The sequence below is a fragment of the Maylandia zebra genome, linkage group LG17 (genome assembly GCF_041146795.1).
Source record: "Maylandia zebra isolate NMK-2024a linkage group LG17, Mzebra_GT3a, whole genome shotgun sequence".
NCBI classification, from domain to species: Eukaryota; Metazoa; Chordata; class Actinopteri; order Cichliformes; family Cichlidae; genus Maylandia; species Maylandia zebra.
Window position 1 is genome coordinate 32,634,029 of NC_135183.1, and position 16,165 is coordinate 32,650,193.

General features: G+C 37.6%; 2 protein-coding genes and 1 long non-coding RNA gene across 6 annotated transcripts in view; 2 read left to right on the forward strand and 1 right to left on the reverse strand.

Moving 5' to 3' along the window:
• Positions 1-272: 272 nt before the first annotated feature.
• LOC101477205 (aldo-keto reductase family 1 member B1) lies at positions 273-10,124 on the reverse strand. Its single transcript, XM_004560855.3, has 10 exons — positions 9,946-10,124; positions 8,784-8,951; positions 8,548-8,664; positions 8,378-8,455; positions 7,389-7,511; positions 2,273-2,379; positions 1,882-1,963; positions 1,630-1,713; positions 1,454-1,536; positions 273-1,345 (listed from the first exon to the last, which is right to left on the reverse strand). Exons 1-10 carry the CDS (start codon positions 10,009-10,011, stop codon positions 1,303-1,305), a joined length of 951 nt encoding a protein of 316 aa, XP_004560912.1. The 5' UTR covers positions 10,012-10,124; the 3' UTR covers positions 273-1,302.
• Positions 9,644-12,352, forward strand: LOC143413133 (uncharacterized). The gene is made up of 3 exons (XR_013093713.1): positions 9,644-9,728; positions 11,897-12,032; positions 12,118-12,352. It is a non-coding gene; the product is annotated as an uncharacterized LOC143413133 (long non-coding RNA).
• Positions 12,353-15,434: 3,082 nt separating this feature from the next.
• tfec (transcription factor EC) overlaps positions 15,435-16,165 on the forward strand; it is a 50,222-nt gene continuing 49,491 nt past the window's right edge. For all 4 annotated transcript variants that reach the window (XM_004560851.4, XM_023153330.3, XM_076875931.1 and 1 more), the window contains exon 1: positions 15,435-15,527. The gene's annotated coding sequence lies outside the window, so the exon portion shown is untranslated. The remainder of the gene's footprint in view (positions 15,528-16,165) is intronic.

The following is a 16,165-nucleotide window of genomic DNA, read 5'->3' on the forward strand; positions in this document are numbered from 1 at the left end:
ACAACTGAAGCAGGATTTCTAGTCCCACAAATGTACCTATCCGTGTACAATTTTCAGTCACACAGGAGGAGAAGAGCTCTAACAAGCGTGCTGCAGGGTAGTCTTCGAAGATCCTGACTGTATGTCGCTGGAAGTAGATGACTTATGTGACTGGCTATTGACAGCTGGTTGACAAGTGCGCCGGAATACGGAACACAGGGGTTCATGGGAAACGGAGAACAGTAAATAAACTTCAAAGATCATAAAACAAAGCATGAAAAGCACAGACAATGGCAGGAGTAAGACTTTTAATTGTTTTTAAACACTCAGTTTAACGTCAGCTCTTTGTATCCCACAACTTCGCTCTTTTCTACGGCCGGCTCGCAGAACAGCAACAACACAAGAAAGAGTGGCCTACAGACCGGTTGTAGCACATAACTTGTACACTGCCTCCATCTGATAATAGATTTCACTGCAGATAGATGGGCAGACCCTAGTGTGGAGTGAACGCGCTCGCTTTGCTCGACAATAAAACGAGCATGAGAAGCAAAAGCCACACCATTATAACACAGTAATACACAGTAATACAAAGCACCAAATACTGTATGGCATGACTCTAAGGCAACATGTGCTTCACAGAGATAATTTTATAAATTCGCCATTTTTTTGCCTCTGTCAGGGACTGCAGGTTTCACGTTTAATGCAAATTAAATCAAATTTTCTATATAAATGAAATACATTTTTAAAAATTGTTGGACATGAAAGCTTAAAGGTAGTTAAGATTGCTCTTGCATGTGACACTACTAGACATGAAAAACTACAAACTAAATGACATTGTAAAGTCTATGTTTTATTCTCTTCAGTAACTTAACAAATACATTTACTTCACCCCAAGGCTCAATGCCAATATGCCACTACAGGAGTGCAAAATCCAAAACATAATTATATGTTATAATAACCCAAAGATCAAATTAAGCATCAAGTTGTCTTTGGAGTGTGTGTATAAACTTTAGTGGTAACACAGGAAGCAGGTGTTTTTTTACCTGAGAAATGTAAAAGGAGTCAAAGCTACAGCAGGGTCATTCCATGAAAAAAATAAAATAAAAAAATAAAAATAAAAATCAGTGTTTCCACCTAACCCCTCATGTCAACTGACTTCTTTTGTACAATAACTTTCACGTGCTTGAGTGTGAAGTGGGAACTTTTTTCCAGATTTGATTGATTTTATATGCAATAACCCAACAGCATAAACACATAAAGAAGAGGAAAGTAAGCAATAACAAAGACCCAGCGTTAACATGTGGAAACTTTCCAGTTTTCCTCTCAGAATTCAGCGTTGAATGGAAAGTCCTTGTGCTTTGTGGCACTACAAAGAGAGAGAGGGAGAAAAGAAAAAAATGAAATTCAAGTCATGACTCCCTGTTATCCAACTCACAACTCTTTGTTTAAAGCGCACACAATTATCCTGTCTCACCATTGCATTGGACAGACTCTCCAGTTCCTATTAAATCCCAGTATAGTCTTCATTTCCTCCTCAGTTAATTCAAAGTCAAACACCTGCAAATGTGTATAAAATATAAGAATAATGACCCAATCAAAAGAAGTTTAAGTAACAAAATGGAAGGATAATCAATCTCCCCAGCTAAAGACCTGGAAATTCTCTTGAATGCGCTGCGGTGTGATTGACTTAGGGATCACAATCACATTTCTCTGGACGTGGAAGCGGATCAGGACCTGGAAATATAAGAATTCAGGCTATTAACATGATAAGGTGATTACGCTCAATATAATGTTCCAGAGTACAACAGGCAGATTGATTTTACTTTTTTCTCTTGGATAGAAGTTACTCAAAATAAAATAGAATATATCAGTGGCATGTTCTGCCCAGAAGGACAGCTGTACCTGAGCAGGTGTCTTCTTGTGTTTCTCAGCAATGACTTTAATGTTGGGATCCTCCAGGAGTGAGGGATCTTCTGGTTTAGCCCTGCATTTTCAATACATGTTCAATAAGATTTTCTCTGTGTACAAAATAGTGTATTCTGTAAAAAAATAAATAAATGAGACCCTGGTCTCATTGGCTTGTTACTTAATATCAAACTCGTGACAACATATGCCACAGAGAGAAAGAGGAACAAGAGTCATGAGTTGAAACTCGCTAAAGGGATATAATACGCTGAACAGTATTGATAAATATTATAAAGGGAATCAACCAATGTGAGTGTGGAGTATTTGGTCACTTTTCAAGGCCTGTTGAAGTCATTTTGAGGCAAACATATTTGCCATGCCTACTGACCATGGTCTGTCAGGGGATCCCAGGGGGCTGTAAGCTGTCACAGAGATACCCTGGGAGTGGCAGTAGTTGATCAGCTTGTCCTGGGTCAAGTATGGGTGGCACTCCACCTAGTGGGAAAAATGAGAAGCAAATAAGAGTGATAAATCTATGCATGTATCATTTCACTGAACCCCTTCAAAACATGCACATATTATTATTATTATTATTATTAATTATTATTATTACCACTTTAGTATTTCCATTAAATGACTGAAGAAAAGAGAAGGAAAAACAGCTTCACTTAAAAATTCTGCATTGAATGTCTTGTCAAAGGACTAATATTTGTATATAAAGACTCTTAGCATGGTTAAATGAAGTATTTTAGTACTGGCTTAGAAGAAGATACAAGACCATAAGCCTTCAGAGTCTGCTGGATCCATTTGGCATCATTTTCAGTGATAAATTTCCTGATAAGCAGCTATAGCACTGCTGTGCTCTGATGACAAAAAGGAAAAGAATTGTGCTTTAATCATCAGCCAGCAGGCCTAGCCAGGCGCCATCATCAGAAATTCCGCTTCCGGGTCCCTCGTGGTGGCCGCCTCGTGCTCTCGCTTCAGTATGCCACCCAAGAAAGGCCCAACACCAGAGGAGGTTGAGGACATTAAAACCTCCCTCGGAGCGCTGTGCGGAGTCAGGGCACAGCAGGAGCTGCTTCTGGGGCTTCTGGAGGAGGTAAAACAGCTACGCCTCCAAAATGCCGAGAAGGACAGACGGATCATGGATCTCGAGCGGCGGGTGGATGAGCTGGAGCAGTACACCCGTACGAACGACGTGGTCATCAGCGGTATTAAAATCAAGCGTGGCCGGGAACGTCGGGGAGCCCAGCGACGAGGAGACCCGCTCGGTAGAGCAACAGGTGGCGTCCTTCCTCCAAAGCAAGGGGATAGAGATGGACCTGGAGCACATAGAAGCATGTCACTCACTGCCCAGGAGGAGTGACAGACTGCCGGCCATCATTATGAGATTTGTCAATCGGAAGAACAAGGTCGCACTGCTGAAACAAGGACGCAAACTGAAAGGCACGGACGTTTTCATTAATGAGCATCTGACACGAAAAAACGCAGACATCGCGAGGAAGGCAAGGCAACTGAAGAAGAACGGTAAAATACAACATACATGGGTAACAAACTGTAAGATTTTCATTAAGCTAAACGGGACACCAGAAGAGGCAAAAGTACTGATAGTGAGGAACATGGAGGATCTGGACAAGTATAACTGACACCAATGTATCAATTACACCAGGAAATGACATGGACACGTTGAAATTAGTTCTTCAACAGAAAGTAATTGATCTAGATTGTGAATATAAGGAGCATAATATAATAGATCCAGAAATAGATTCTGAAAGTAACTTTCTCTCTTCTTTTGTTAAAAATTGTAATTATTTCACTCAGGAACAATATGAAAAAGAAATTAACCTAGACGGGAAGCTCTCATTAATTCACTTTAACAGCAGAAGTATGTACTCTAATTTTGATTTCATTAAGGACTATTTGCAACAATTTTCTCGCCCCTTTAGTATTATAGCCATCACTGAAACTTGGTTCAATGTCGATAAAGGAATAGATTTTTGTTTGAATGGATATGATTTAAAATACATGAATAGATTAAATAAGGCGGGCGGCGGGGTTGCTATATATGTTCATAACTCTATAAAATATAATGTTGTAACAACTATGTCTATGGCTATTGATGGAATTTTGGAATGTTTGACTATTGAGATTATGAATGAAAAAAAGAGAAATGTTATAATAAGTTGCATATATCGGACACCCAGTTCAAGTATTGACACTTTTAATGAATGGATAGAAAAAACGTTTGCTTCGGTGAACCAAAAATTACTATTTATCTGTGGTGATTTTAACATTGATTTGCTAAATCCAACAAGGTTAAAAGCCATTGATGACTTTACTGACACAATGTACAGCTTATCACTATATCCAACAATAACAAAGCCAAGCAGAATAACTTCACATAGCGCCACTATTATTGACAATATTTTTACTAATGTCATGGATTTCCAAATTAATAGTGGCCTGCTTGTCTGTGATATAACTGACCACTTACCAGTTTTTACTTTGTGTGACTGTGATTTAAAAAAAAAATAGATACCAAGATCATGATAGCAAAGCGAACAATAAATGAAGAAGCAATTCATGCCTTCAATTTCGATTTAGCACAACAAGATTGGAGTTCGGTGTATGAAGAGTCAGATGTGGACAAGGCTTATGATAATTTTCTAGATATTTTTACTATGTGGTACAATAAACATTGTCCTGTAAATGAACACATGACAAAGAAAAAAAAGATAAAAAGTCCTTGGCTCACAAAAGGAATTATTAATGCTTGCAAAAAGAAAAACAATCTGTATAAACAGTTTATCAAAGTAAAAACAAAAGAAGTGGAACAAAGATATAAAGCATATAGAAATAAATTGACTGATATTATAAGAACGAGCAAACAACTTTATTATAGAAGAAGATTATATGAAAATAAAAACAATATAAAAGGAACTTGGGATGTGTTAAACAACTTAATTAAACAAGGATCTTCTGGAACATCATATCCTGAATATTTTACTGATGCAAATGGTGAAAATCACAACATGAGTAATATTGTCGATGGGTTCAATAAATTCTTCATAAATGTTGGCCCTGAACTAGCAGCGGACATCCCGTGTCAAAAAAATGAAAATATCAGTAATATAAAATCAAATCCCTTTTCACTGTTCCTCTCAGCTACAAATGAGCAAGAAGTAATAAATATCACATTAAAATGTAAAAGTAAGTCTTCAATGGATTATCACGACATAAATATGTCTGTAGTTAAACAGGTTATTCTGAATATTGCTAGTCCCTTAACATATATCTGTAATTTATCATTTCAGTCCGGTTGTTTTCCAAAAAAAATGAAAATTGCGAAAGTAATACCACTATATAAAAGTAATGACAAACACAGTTTTACCAATTATAGGCCTATTTCTCTACTGCCTCAATTCTCAAAAATTCTAGAAAAACTTTTTAATTCAAGATTAGAAAAATTCCTTGAAAAACATCAAATAATAAATGTTGGTCAGTATGGTTTCAGAACGCAAAGAACCACTTCAATGGCGATAATTGAGGCAGTAGAAGAAATTACTGATACACTGGATAAAAATAAATATGCAGTTGGTATTTTTGTTGACCTCAAAAAGGCCTTCGACACAATCAATCACTCAATTTTACTGGATAAATTGGAAAGATATGGTATTCGAGGGAAAGCTGGTAACTGGTTAAAAAGTTACCTAACAGGTCGGGAACAATATGTTAGCATAGGGCATTACCATTCAGAGAAACTTGGTATTACATGTGGTGTTCCCCAAGGGTCAGTGTTGGGACCAAAACTTTTCAATGTATACATAAATGATATTTTTGATGTTTCTCAAGTACTTAAACTCATACTGTTCGCAGATGACACCAACATATTTTTCAGTAGCGATGATTATACTGATCTTGTAATGACCGTAAACAGGGAGCTAAAATTAATAAAAAAATGGATGGACATAAATAAATTATCATTAAATATAAATAAAACTAAAGCAATGTTTTTTGGTAATTTAAAATATAATATAGAATTACCAATTATCATTGAAGGTGTACCAATTGATAATGTGAGTGAAAACAAATTTTTGGGAGTTATAATTGATAACAAAATTTCATGGAAACCCCACGTCAGACACATAAAAACCAAAATTTCCAGAAGCCTCGCAGTTTTGAACAAAGTGAAACAATTCCTTGATAAAGATGCACTTCGTACTCTGTACTGTACCCTGGTTCTTCCATATCTTACATATTGTGTGGAAGTGTGGGGAAATACATATAAAAATACAACTAATCCATTAGTCACAGTACAGAAACGAGCACTGCGTATTATTCACAAGGCTGGTTATCTAGATCATACTCACAAATTCTTTCTTCAGGCAAAGTTACTTAAATTCCAGGATCTGGTTAATTACAATACATCCATAATTTTGTATAAAGCTTTTACTAAACTTTTACCGGCAAATTTACAAACTAGATTTGAAATTCAAGAAAAGGTTTATAATGTGAGAGGCTTTGGAGAATTCAAATTACCCAGAACTCGAACAACCCGTAAAGGCTTTTGCGTGTCTGTATGTGGTGTGAAAATCTGGAACAGTCTGAGTTTACAATTGAAACAATGCAAAAATATTCATAGATTTAAATTTCTCTACAAACAGTTGGTCTGGTCACAGTATACTCAATGATGGGTTTTAGTGTGCTCTGTAATGTCTGTTCTCTTACCATTGCTGGTATGGATTCCAAAATAAAAAATAAAAAATAAAGTGTGCGTATGTATGTACATATATGTACTTGTGTGTGTAGATATATATGTATGTATATGTATGTGTGTCTGTTACTTGTAGTTATTACTGCCTGTTACCTGTGGTAATGCAATTTATAATTTATATATTCTGTATTCAGTTATGAAGGCTCTAATTGTTGGTTGCGAGCTGCCGCTTAGATGCTTGTATCTGCCCGGGGCTGTTGATGGGTCTGTATGCAATGATGGGCGTAGCTGCGGGAAGTTTATTGGTTTTTTTTGTTGATGAGTGAGTATAGGGGTGGGATTTAATAAGTTTTCTTCGTCCCACTCCTTTTTCAGGCAAGTTTTGTTTTTTGTTTTGTGTATTTTATGTTCAATATAGGTATTTGTTGTGCCTGAAAATGAATAAATAAATGAATGAAATGAATGAAAATCTAATATAAGACACAACGTGACGTTGATGGTAAACCATGATTCTGAGAACAAACAAAAATATAAGGTCACCTCAACTAATTGGCCCAGCCTGAGGGGAAACTGCTGCGGCCCATCATGAACTAACAAGACATTTATTTCTCAGGCCTCACAGGAGGAGACAGATAATGCTATTACGGCCTCTTGCCCTTTAAGAACAGCAAGCATGAAACATTAATGTTTTCTTGTTCCTTCATAGCCCTGAGTATTTAACTTTCACAACAGCTAACTCCAACAACAAACAGAAACGGTTATTTTATACAATACAAATCATTTAGCATACCTGGTTGTTGGCAGGCTTGTATTTGAGGCCCGGCTTGTTGAGAATGGCTTCAATCTGCTCCTTTTTGAAATTGGAGATCCCAATAGCTTTGACCAAACCAGCATCTACCAGCTCTTCCATTCCCTGAGAACATTTGGGATAAAAAAATAAACACAAGGACTTTGGTGCACAAGGACTTTTGGTGTGAGCACGCATGATATGCAATGATATAAAACCCTTTTTTCCTTCAAGATGATGATTTTGTCTGAAAAATTAAAAACAGATTAAAAAAATAAATAAAAGTAACTAATCAGAATTACAGACAAGTAACCACTGAAGCAGAAAAGATATTTTCATTAATAATGAAATTATTAATGGCTACAGAAAAAAAAGAAAGTTGGAAGTAGTGGAGGCCTATTTCTTGTAATTACCTCAGTATATCTGCAGAATTGTTTTTTTTCTCTCTTCCCATATTTTTTCACTGTTTGATAACTGTGGTGGTTTCCTCGGCCATAACTTTGTCCTCAATGAAAATCCCACAAGTTCTCAGTTGGGTTCATTTCAGGACTCTGGACTAGTCATTTCATTATTTCATTTTTGTCAACGTCAAGGAAGTGGTTTACCCATTGTGCAGCGTGACAAGGAGAACTGTCTTGCATAAAAAATGCTGACTGATTGGAAGCAGATGGGACTGAGGAAATAATGTGCCAATGAAGACATTTCTGATAAATGTTAGTGCCGTGTATCTGTATAACATGACCATCTTTTCCCTTAAACCACGATCCTTCCTGATCCAAAATGACTGACCCTGTCACACATTCTCGGTGCAGTTTTTCCTGGTTTGACACGCAACGCAATTTCTTACCTCCACAAAACAAAATGAAGTCTGCCATTGTCACTAAAGTGATATACTTTGACCTCTGTAATCCTCACACCATACACAAAATTATTAGCACAGCACTATAAGTATGGCAAAGTGTAATCTATCCCACACAGTCTTATTAACTTACCTCCCATGTCTCCAGGAAGCTGGTGTTATCACTGATGCTTTGTCCTGTACTGTCCAAAGGAAAAAGCTCATCACCTGCCTGTAACATGACAAAGGATTATATGCCACTAAACAAGATGAGGGCAGCAAAGAGTTAAAATATTTTTATGTTTAAAACAAAAGTGGTCCTACCTTAAAACCCATGGGCCAGTGCACTAAATAGAGATCTAGGTAGTCCAGTTTAAGATCACTGAGAGTCTTCTCACAACCCTTCCGAACCAAGGACTTTTCATGAAAAGTACACCACAGCTGGGAAATGAAAGCACACATAAGCACTGCTCATCAATTTAGTATAAAATCTTAAAAACAAACAAACAAACAAACAAACAAACAAACAAAAAAAGGTACTTTTTGCACCAATAGCTCACCTTGCTTACAATAAAAAGATCCTCTCTTTTGACCACACCATCCTTGATTATAGTGTGGATACCTTCACCCACCTCTACCTCATTCTGGTAGACGTAGGCACCATCGATGTGCCTGTAACCTGCAGAAATGGCTGCTTTCACTGCCTCGGCAACTTTGCCAGGTGGAGACTAACAAACAAGAGATGGTTAGCTGTTGTGGTACTTCACCCTGGCAGTTAAAAGAATCATTTAGACTGCTGTACCAAAACATCATGGTAGACTTATACATGGACCTGTTGTCTCTATGCAGATAACATTTTGCACACTTCACAAAATGTAACTTAGAAAACACGAGTTCCAGTTCCTGATTTTGTCTTGTTGGGAAAGGACCACTAAATAGGTTACATTTACACTGCCCTTGTCTCGTGTCCTCTTCACATATACCTTTCGTCCAGTGATGCTATAGTCTAACTGTTTTCCTAATGTTAATTGCTACTTTTTCCATTATACCCACTTAGCTAAAAGCAACATCTGGGGGACAAATTCAATTTCCATCCTTTATTTAAGAAGGAAAGGTCAATACATTTAATATTCATTAAATGTACCCCGCCTTTCGCCCTATGACAGCTGGGATAGGCTCCAGCGCCCCCCGCGACCCTGAAAAGGAGAAGCGGTAGCGAATGGATGGATGGATGGATATATATATCTAAAAGGAGAATACAGCGATCTCAGCTTTCAAGTACACTAAACTTGCTGCCCTTACTGTTTACACAAGCAGGGTAAATGTATCAGCTGTGTTTCAGCAGCAGTTACGTAGCACGACTTGTAACAAATCCTTAAACTACTCTTGATTCTGCGCACTGAATAACAGTGAAGCAAACGTGGGGCATTAGAGGACTGCCCCAGCTTCGCACAGACTTTGTCATGGTTCTAGAAACTCGGCCAAGGTTGGCTCCACTCCCAAAGGTGGGGTCCTAAAGTGAAAATAATGTCGAGCAGTAATTTCTGTAGACGGTATATGCAATTTACCTCGAAATGTCGAAAGATAATACGATAGAAACTTGTTTTAAACGGCCATTATTCGTCCTCCAACCATATTTTCTGTTGGCATGTTAGCCTACATAAAAGGCTAACTACAAACTTGTGCAAAGTCGGACGGCATAATAAATGAAAGCAGACGCACCTTCCACGTCCCCAGTCCCAAAATGGGCATTTGTGCACCGGTGTTGAGTTTCACTGAAGTTGCCATTTCTGTAGTGAACGAGCAGAACCTGAATGTGGTTGAAAGCAGACGACGAGCGAGAGCAAATGCCAAGTGCACCGCAGAGAGCTAGTAGATCGCTAGCATCGTCGATCGATCGATTAATGATGTCTTTTAATTCTTTTCTGCAGGATGTGCTACAGGCGGCAGTCGCACGCACCTTCCAGTGTATTTACTGATAAGCAGCATCATTTTACATTGATTGACATTTTTTTAAAGGGAAGCTCAAGTACCTTTACAATCGTAAGTAACTTAGAAATAAATATTAATAAAATACTGAAGGACTATGGATAATGCTCCAGAAAATACTGACCTAAAAACAAACAAACAATAAAACATGTAGTACAGTGCAAAAATCTCATACTACCCCTCATTTCTTTATATTTTGCTAGGAAAATGGGAACAAGCATAGATGAAAATGAAACAAAAAGACAGTTTGTACAATTCTAACAGTCAGTATGTGGTATCACCACCTTTATTTTTTTTAATGCAGACTGAACTTTTTCAAGCAAGCGTTTCTGGTAGTTTTTTTTAAGTAGTCTTCAGAAATTATTTCAGTTAGTCTCCAATAGCCAGAGAATTTAGTTTTTAGGCCTGCAACTTGTGCTCAATAAAGGACACACTGCACACCACACCAAGATATGTAGAGTTTTTGGGTAACACGAATCACCTTGTTTCTGCAGAAATACATTTTAAGATGACCTTTATTAGTCCCACAGGTGGGATTAATAAAACTAATTTTTGGGGTATTTTTTAATAGATTTAACTAAAGAATCTGCAACAAAGTTTTTGACAGGCTGCCAATAACAAATAGCATAAAAACACAACATTTAGCTAGGTTTTTTGTTTGTTTGTTTTTTTGCCAAGTTGACTGTTATGTGCAGGAACAATACTGGTTCATCTCTTGAGTTAGGTGCCTTTTTTATGCTTGAATAATTATTATGATGAGGTAAAAGGACATGTCTGACAAATAAGTGAAAAGGGAGCCAAAATCCAAAGAAATAATATGGAACAGTTCAGAAAAATCTGGAGAACTATTGTCCAAGGCCACCTAAAAAATACAACCGAGTGTGACTCATTGGAAGAAAAATATAAAGACATTGAGGGACAGGTCAAGACCTTTGCATAGTACGATACCTGCACAGTTTTGTTTTCTGTCTTGCAGTGTGGCATTTATATGATTTCACCTAACCAAACTCCAGAACTAACTGGCAAAATAAAACCTCTTTGCTTTTATCTTCAATTTTGTTCGAGTCTACCATTGCACCACTAGAGGGCACCGTTACGCTTTACAAATCTGTGAAACAGTCTCCTCAAATCACCCAACTGAGGCTCAAAGGAAATACAGTTCCATAATTTTAGACATTTGTCAGTGTACGCAGTAATTACAGTAAATGAAATGATTGATATTTTAACTTGAGGCTCCCAAAAACTCATGCTCACATTTACATTTTAATTTCAATTTACAATAATTATTCTAAGCACACTGACTGGACATAGGATGTGATATTTAAAGACTTTTGTTTTATGTTTCTAGGATTATTTTTTTTAGGAGATCTTCATTATATTCTTACACTAAATTCTTAAAGAGGATGTGTAGCATTGTTCAGCACACACCGGCCTTAAACCTTCAGAGACAGTTGAAAGAGGGAACAAATACAAGGTGACTTGTTTTGGCGAAATCAGATAAAACCTCGCAGACCTTTAACTGAGCCATTCAACTTCTGCGACGAAGATAAGAGAGGGAGAAGATAGCCATATGAAAAAAAGAAAAACACACACACACAAAGAGAAAAGTTACGGGAGCCAGCAGCTACTGTGTACCTCACAATGGCTCTCGCTAAAGTTTGTGTCTCTTCTGATCTTCTCCCAGCTGGACGCCTGCTTTTCAGGCCCTCTCTCCTCTGATCTAACTTCAGACACTGGAGGGCCTTTTGCCAGCCTGCAAACTGTCAAAGTACCCCAGGAATCAAACGCAGTCGCACACTGTCAGGATCAAAGACCCGCAGGTAAACCAGACGAAGATACAGCCACATACAATTGCCACCTAAAAGGGAGGTTTTCATTTCAGAGCTTCTTATTTTGCGTCTGCAGGCAGACACCGTTTCACTTTGCCAAGTGCATCGATTAGAATAAAAGAAAAGAAAAACGAGCGGGCATTTGAAGAGACAACAGAGGCTTCGAGTTAAACCGAGTGTCTCTCAAGGAAACTTTTGGACAAAGAGGGTAGGTTTGTGTTGGAGGAGTATATTCTCAAAGAATCTGCAGAGAACAGATAGATTTTTATAGGATGGTGAAGTGGAACGGGCAGAGAGGGGCGTCACAAATAAATACATAGATTCCAATGTATTTCTCCTCTTCCAGTACGTGTGGCTGTAATGAATGCCTTGTGCAGCTGGAGGTGCTTTCAGTGGTTCTACATCAGATCAGACACTCCACGGGTAAGACCTGGCCTGTCCTGGAGAGATCAAACACCTCATTTCATTTCTTGGCATTTGCTCCGTTCTCCCTGCCTTTTCTCTCCTCCTCTCGTCTGTACCATTGGCCTTGGCTTTGCTGTCTTTTTCTCTGTTTCTGCCAGAGCGCCCTGGGTCATAATCTTCACCCATAAATCTAATGTCGAGTGTCGGCTCTCGCTGAGTTCACTCACACACTGGCATTCCGCACATTCCGCCTGTTGAACAATAACAAGATCAGGGAGAGAAATCCCTACGTCATAAGTAAATCATGGTCATTTGTCAGGTGCATTACATGTTCTTGGAGGCACGGGAGATAATTTGGGCTGATTCGAGCCCTGCAGACATCAAGGAAGAATAAACTTAGAATAATCCAGCTGATATTTAAATTCAGCAGACAGTCTAAATAGATTTAGATCTAAAGCTTTTACTTAATCGGCTGATTAGTTGATTGGCGATTGCTGGTAATTTTTAATCAACTACAAAAATAAATACTGTTTATTAGCTTTTATCCGTATTATAAAGCAGCAAGTTGAACATATTTTGGCACTTAGTCTACAGGATGTTGCTGGATAGTTTCTACTGACTAATGCAGGGGCATGTCTTGTGATATACAGTATGTATAAAATTACCATATTAATGTGAGCGTGCACTTCACGCACGCAGTCACAGATTCACGACTGTTTTTTCTATCATATTTTACAGAGATATGTAAAAACGAATCGAACGCTTTTATGGTACTAAATCAGTTAAGACAGTTTGAAGGGGAACATCAGTGCTCAAGTTCCATCCTGAGATATCGTGTTAATGCATCTAACTTCAGACAACAGAGGACTTGTGCCCTCTCTGTTGGTGTGTGAAGGCTCACATAGCCTTAAAATTGTGTTAAGACCCTGATTAAGCGAGAAAGAGAAGAATCTATCTCTACCAGAATAGTTCAGACTCTTTTTTTTTTTCTTAAATAATGTTAGGGATTGTGTGTGTGAAAAGGACTATGTACTAACATAACCCGACAGCATCTCTGACGTTTTAACTGAATGCCTAAATTCCCTTTGGATTCATTACAGTATTTGTTTGTTTTTCTGTCATACAGTACATGTCATAGAAATAATCCAACTTACTCATTCTAAGAGTAGAAGAGTTGTACACTGTAACAAATTGCTTTAAAAATGTAAAATAAATAAAAATACAGTAATAATAAAGTAATCTACCATTTTTTGTGTGTTTTGAATACAGTTGAATACTGTAAATGCTGATGTTGATGAGAAAACCACTGTCTTATGGTATAATTCAGCATCTTTTTCCTTCTAATTAATAATCAGTGTGTTGACTTTAATTGTGGTGAATGTGCTATGTGCGTTCCATTATAATGGGCCATTATCACAACACGCTTACAGTTTTTAATTTGATAGGGACAATGTAGTTTAAGATGATGTGTTGCGCTAACACTTTGTAGGTTTTTAATAGTTTCCTAATGTCCATACACCCTCCTCCATATGTGATTAATCATATTTAGTGATTAATCACTTCATCTTTGGGGGTTTTTGTTGGAAAATTTACCACAGCAACATTCCTGTAACCTATGGGAGTTGCGAAAAAGCTAACATCATGTGCTAGTTCGAGGAAGACAAGATACTTACTGCATGGTACATGGGCAAGAACATTAAACTGTTCATAGGGAGAACAGTAGGAACACTGAAATAACCATAGAATGACAAGCTGACAGTATTAGAAAGCTTGTACTCTCGACAGAGACTTATTAAAAACAAATACAGTTATTGTTGATATAATACAAAATAACAGTTAAATGCTGGTAAATCTAGATGCCAGTACTTTTCCCGTAATTCTAACAAGGAAATTACCCACAGAGTATCAAAATCAAAAACAAGTCACGGATATCTCATAATAATTATTTTTGAGTGTTATCCTTTTCTTATGAGTTTCTAAAAACACATAGTTGTGTATTTTCACATGTGCTGACATACTCACAGCTTTGGCCTTGTCTGCGAGCAGAGGTGCCTCCTCTCTGGCCCCTCAGACGAGGTTTGGTTTTTGGCTTGATTAACCACTTAGTTCAGTCTCTCAGACACAAGATTGCAGGGAAAAAGCAAGTAATGAAGTGCTTTTGAATTTGCATTCCTGAGAGCTTTCACAGACGCCTTGATTTCAGTCTGCCTTTGCTGTTTGTTCTTTGTCAAGAGATGTCTGCTATTTTAACGGTAACGCGTAACAAGTGTCCATCCAGCCTCCTCCATATTGCTCCCTCATCAACCTAACTGCCATGAATAAACACAATCAACATGCATCTGAAGGGGAATTTGAAGGCTTTTTCTCTTAAATCGTCCCTGATGGGTTGTTCATCATTGTTATCATGCAGATTACAGTGTGACCGTGAATGCAGTGTTGAAGCCCTTTCCATCTGGAACCAAATGCCACAATTTCATAAAGCTGACCGAAAACACTTGTGTGTTTTGTTCTTATATTTCAAGTAGTCCTGATCAGTTATGAACAAACTGTCTCAAGAATATGAAATTAACAGTATTCTGTCTACACTTGAAAGTCAAGCCTTTATTTTTAGTGTCGACCTTGACAACAATATCAAAGTGAGGCAGCATGCTGCATTATCAGCTGGAGTGTAATTTACCTGGTAAGTACTGTGGTTTTGTTGAGAATTTCCAGTAAAAAACCCCTCAAAGTCAGGTATAAAGTAAGTTCTGTTCACCACTTTACACTTTTCACATAAAACTTTAAGACGCTAAGATTAAAGTAACCATCATTATGTCACACAATGACTTGCAAGAATCTGTGATTTTTTTTTTCCTGTTAGAGTGGCAGAGGGGCAGTTGACGTAAAAGCTTCCCTTTGCACCCCGCTTGAAAAGAGGAAATAGAATTTGGTTTAAATCTGGGGCCCTTTCACTGGCTCGGGCTTCCATGTGTCACACGTCAACAAGCACTTTGACTTGGATAAACTGAAGCTGCACTTGGATATAGAAAAGCTACATAAAATATACCAACGAGACTTTCAACAAAGAGTCCAAACAAACAGGTAAATGAGAATGTTTTCTTTGACAGACACACTAGAATGCAATTAATATTGTGCAGGCTATAATTTTACTTCTATATGTATAATGCGTATCACCTGTTCTTGCTGTCATGTGTGATGAAGAGGAAGAATTGTCCTTCACTTCTCCACAAGTAACATCCTGTTTAACAGGAAGTTTGATACTTCCCGGTAGGCAGGTATGTTTTATTGGGTTCTTAAATAAATAGATTTTGTGCTCACGTGTGAGCATAGTGCTGAGAAATGTAAGCAATTTGGATAGACATTATTGAGATATAAACATGTTGCTCATATTTTAAGATTATTGAGTGGTGTCAGCATAATCATTTTACGATAACTCGAATGCTCAACTTTTTCTTACGCAAGGCTCACATTTCTCATATTTCTGAGACGGGACATCTCAGAGATGGTTATGTAACACAATGAGGATATTTTAGTTTGCTGCTATACACTAAAATAATTTGATTCTTCATTATATTCATTTTTATATTCATATTTTAAAAGTAAAGTTAATATTTGGACAAGATAACCATGCTGCATCAAGCCCCACTGCATCCTTTGTTTCCAGTTGCAACCTAACAACAAGTTATTATCGCGTGGGCATGTGGTCTGTTTGTGTATGT

What these genes read in the sequence shown, in the direction of transcription:
- LOC101477205 (XM_004560855.3), bottom strand. Translation starts at nt 10,011, where the DNA reads ATGGCAACTTCAGTGAAACTCAACACCGGTGCACAAATGCCCATTTTG. An exon ending in ACAAGCCTGCCAACAACCAG is followed by an intron (nt 2,380 to 7,388) that starts GTATGCTAAATG and finishes TTTTCCCACTAG; the next exon opens with GTGGAGTGCCACCCATACTT. An exon ending in ACAAGAAGACACCTGCTCAG is followed by an intron (nt 1,714 to 1,881) that starts GTACAGCTGTCC and finishes TTATATTTCCAG; the next exon opens with GTCCTGATCCGCTTCCACGT.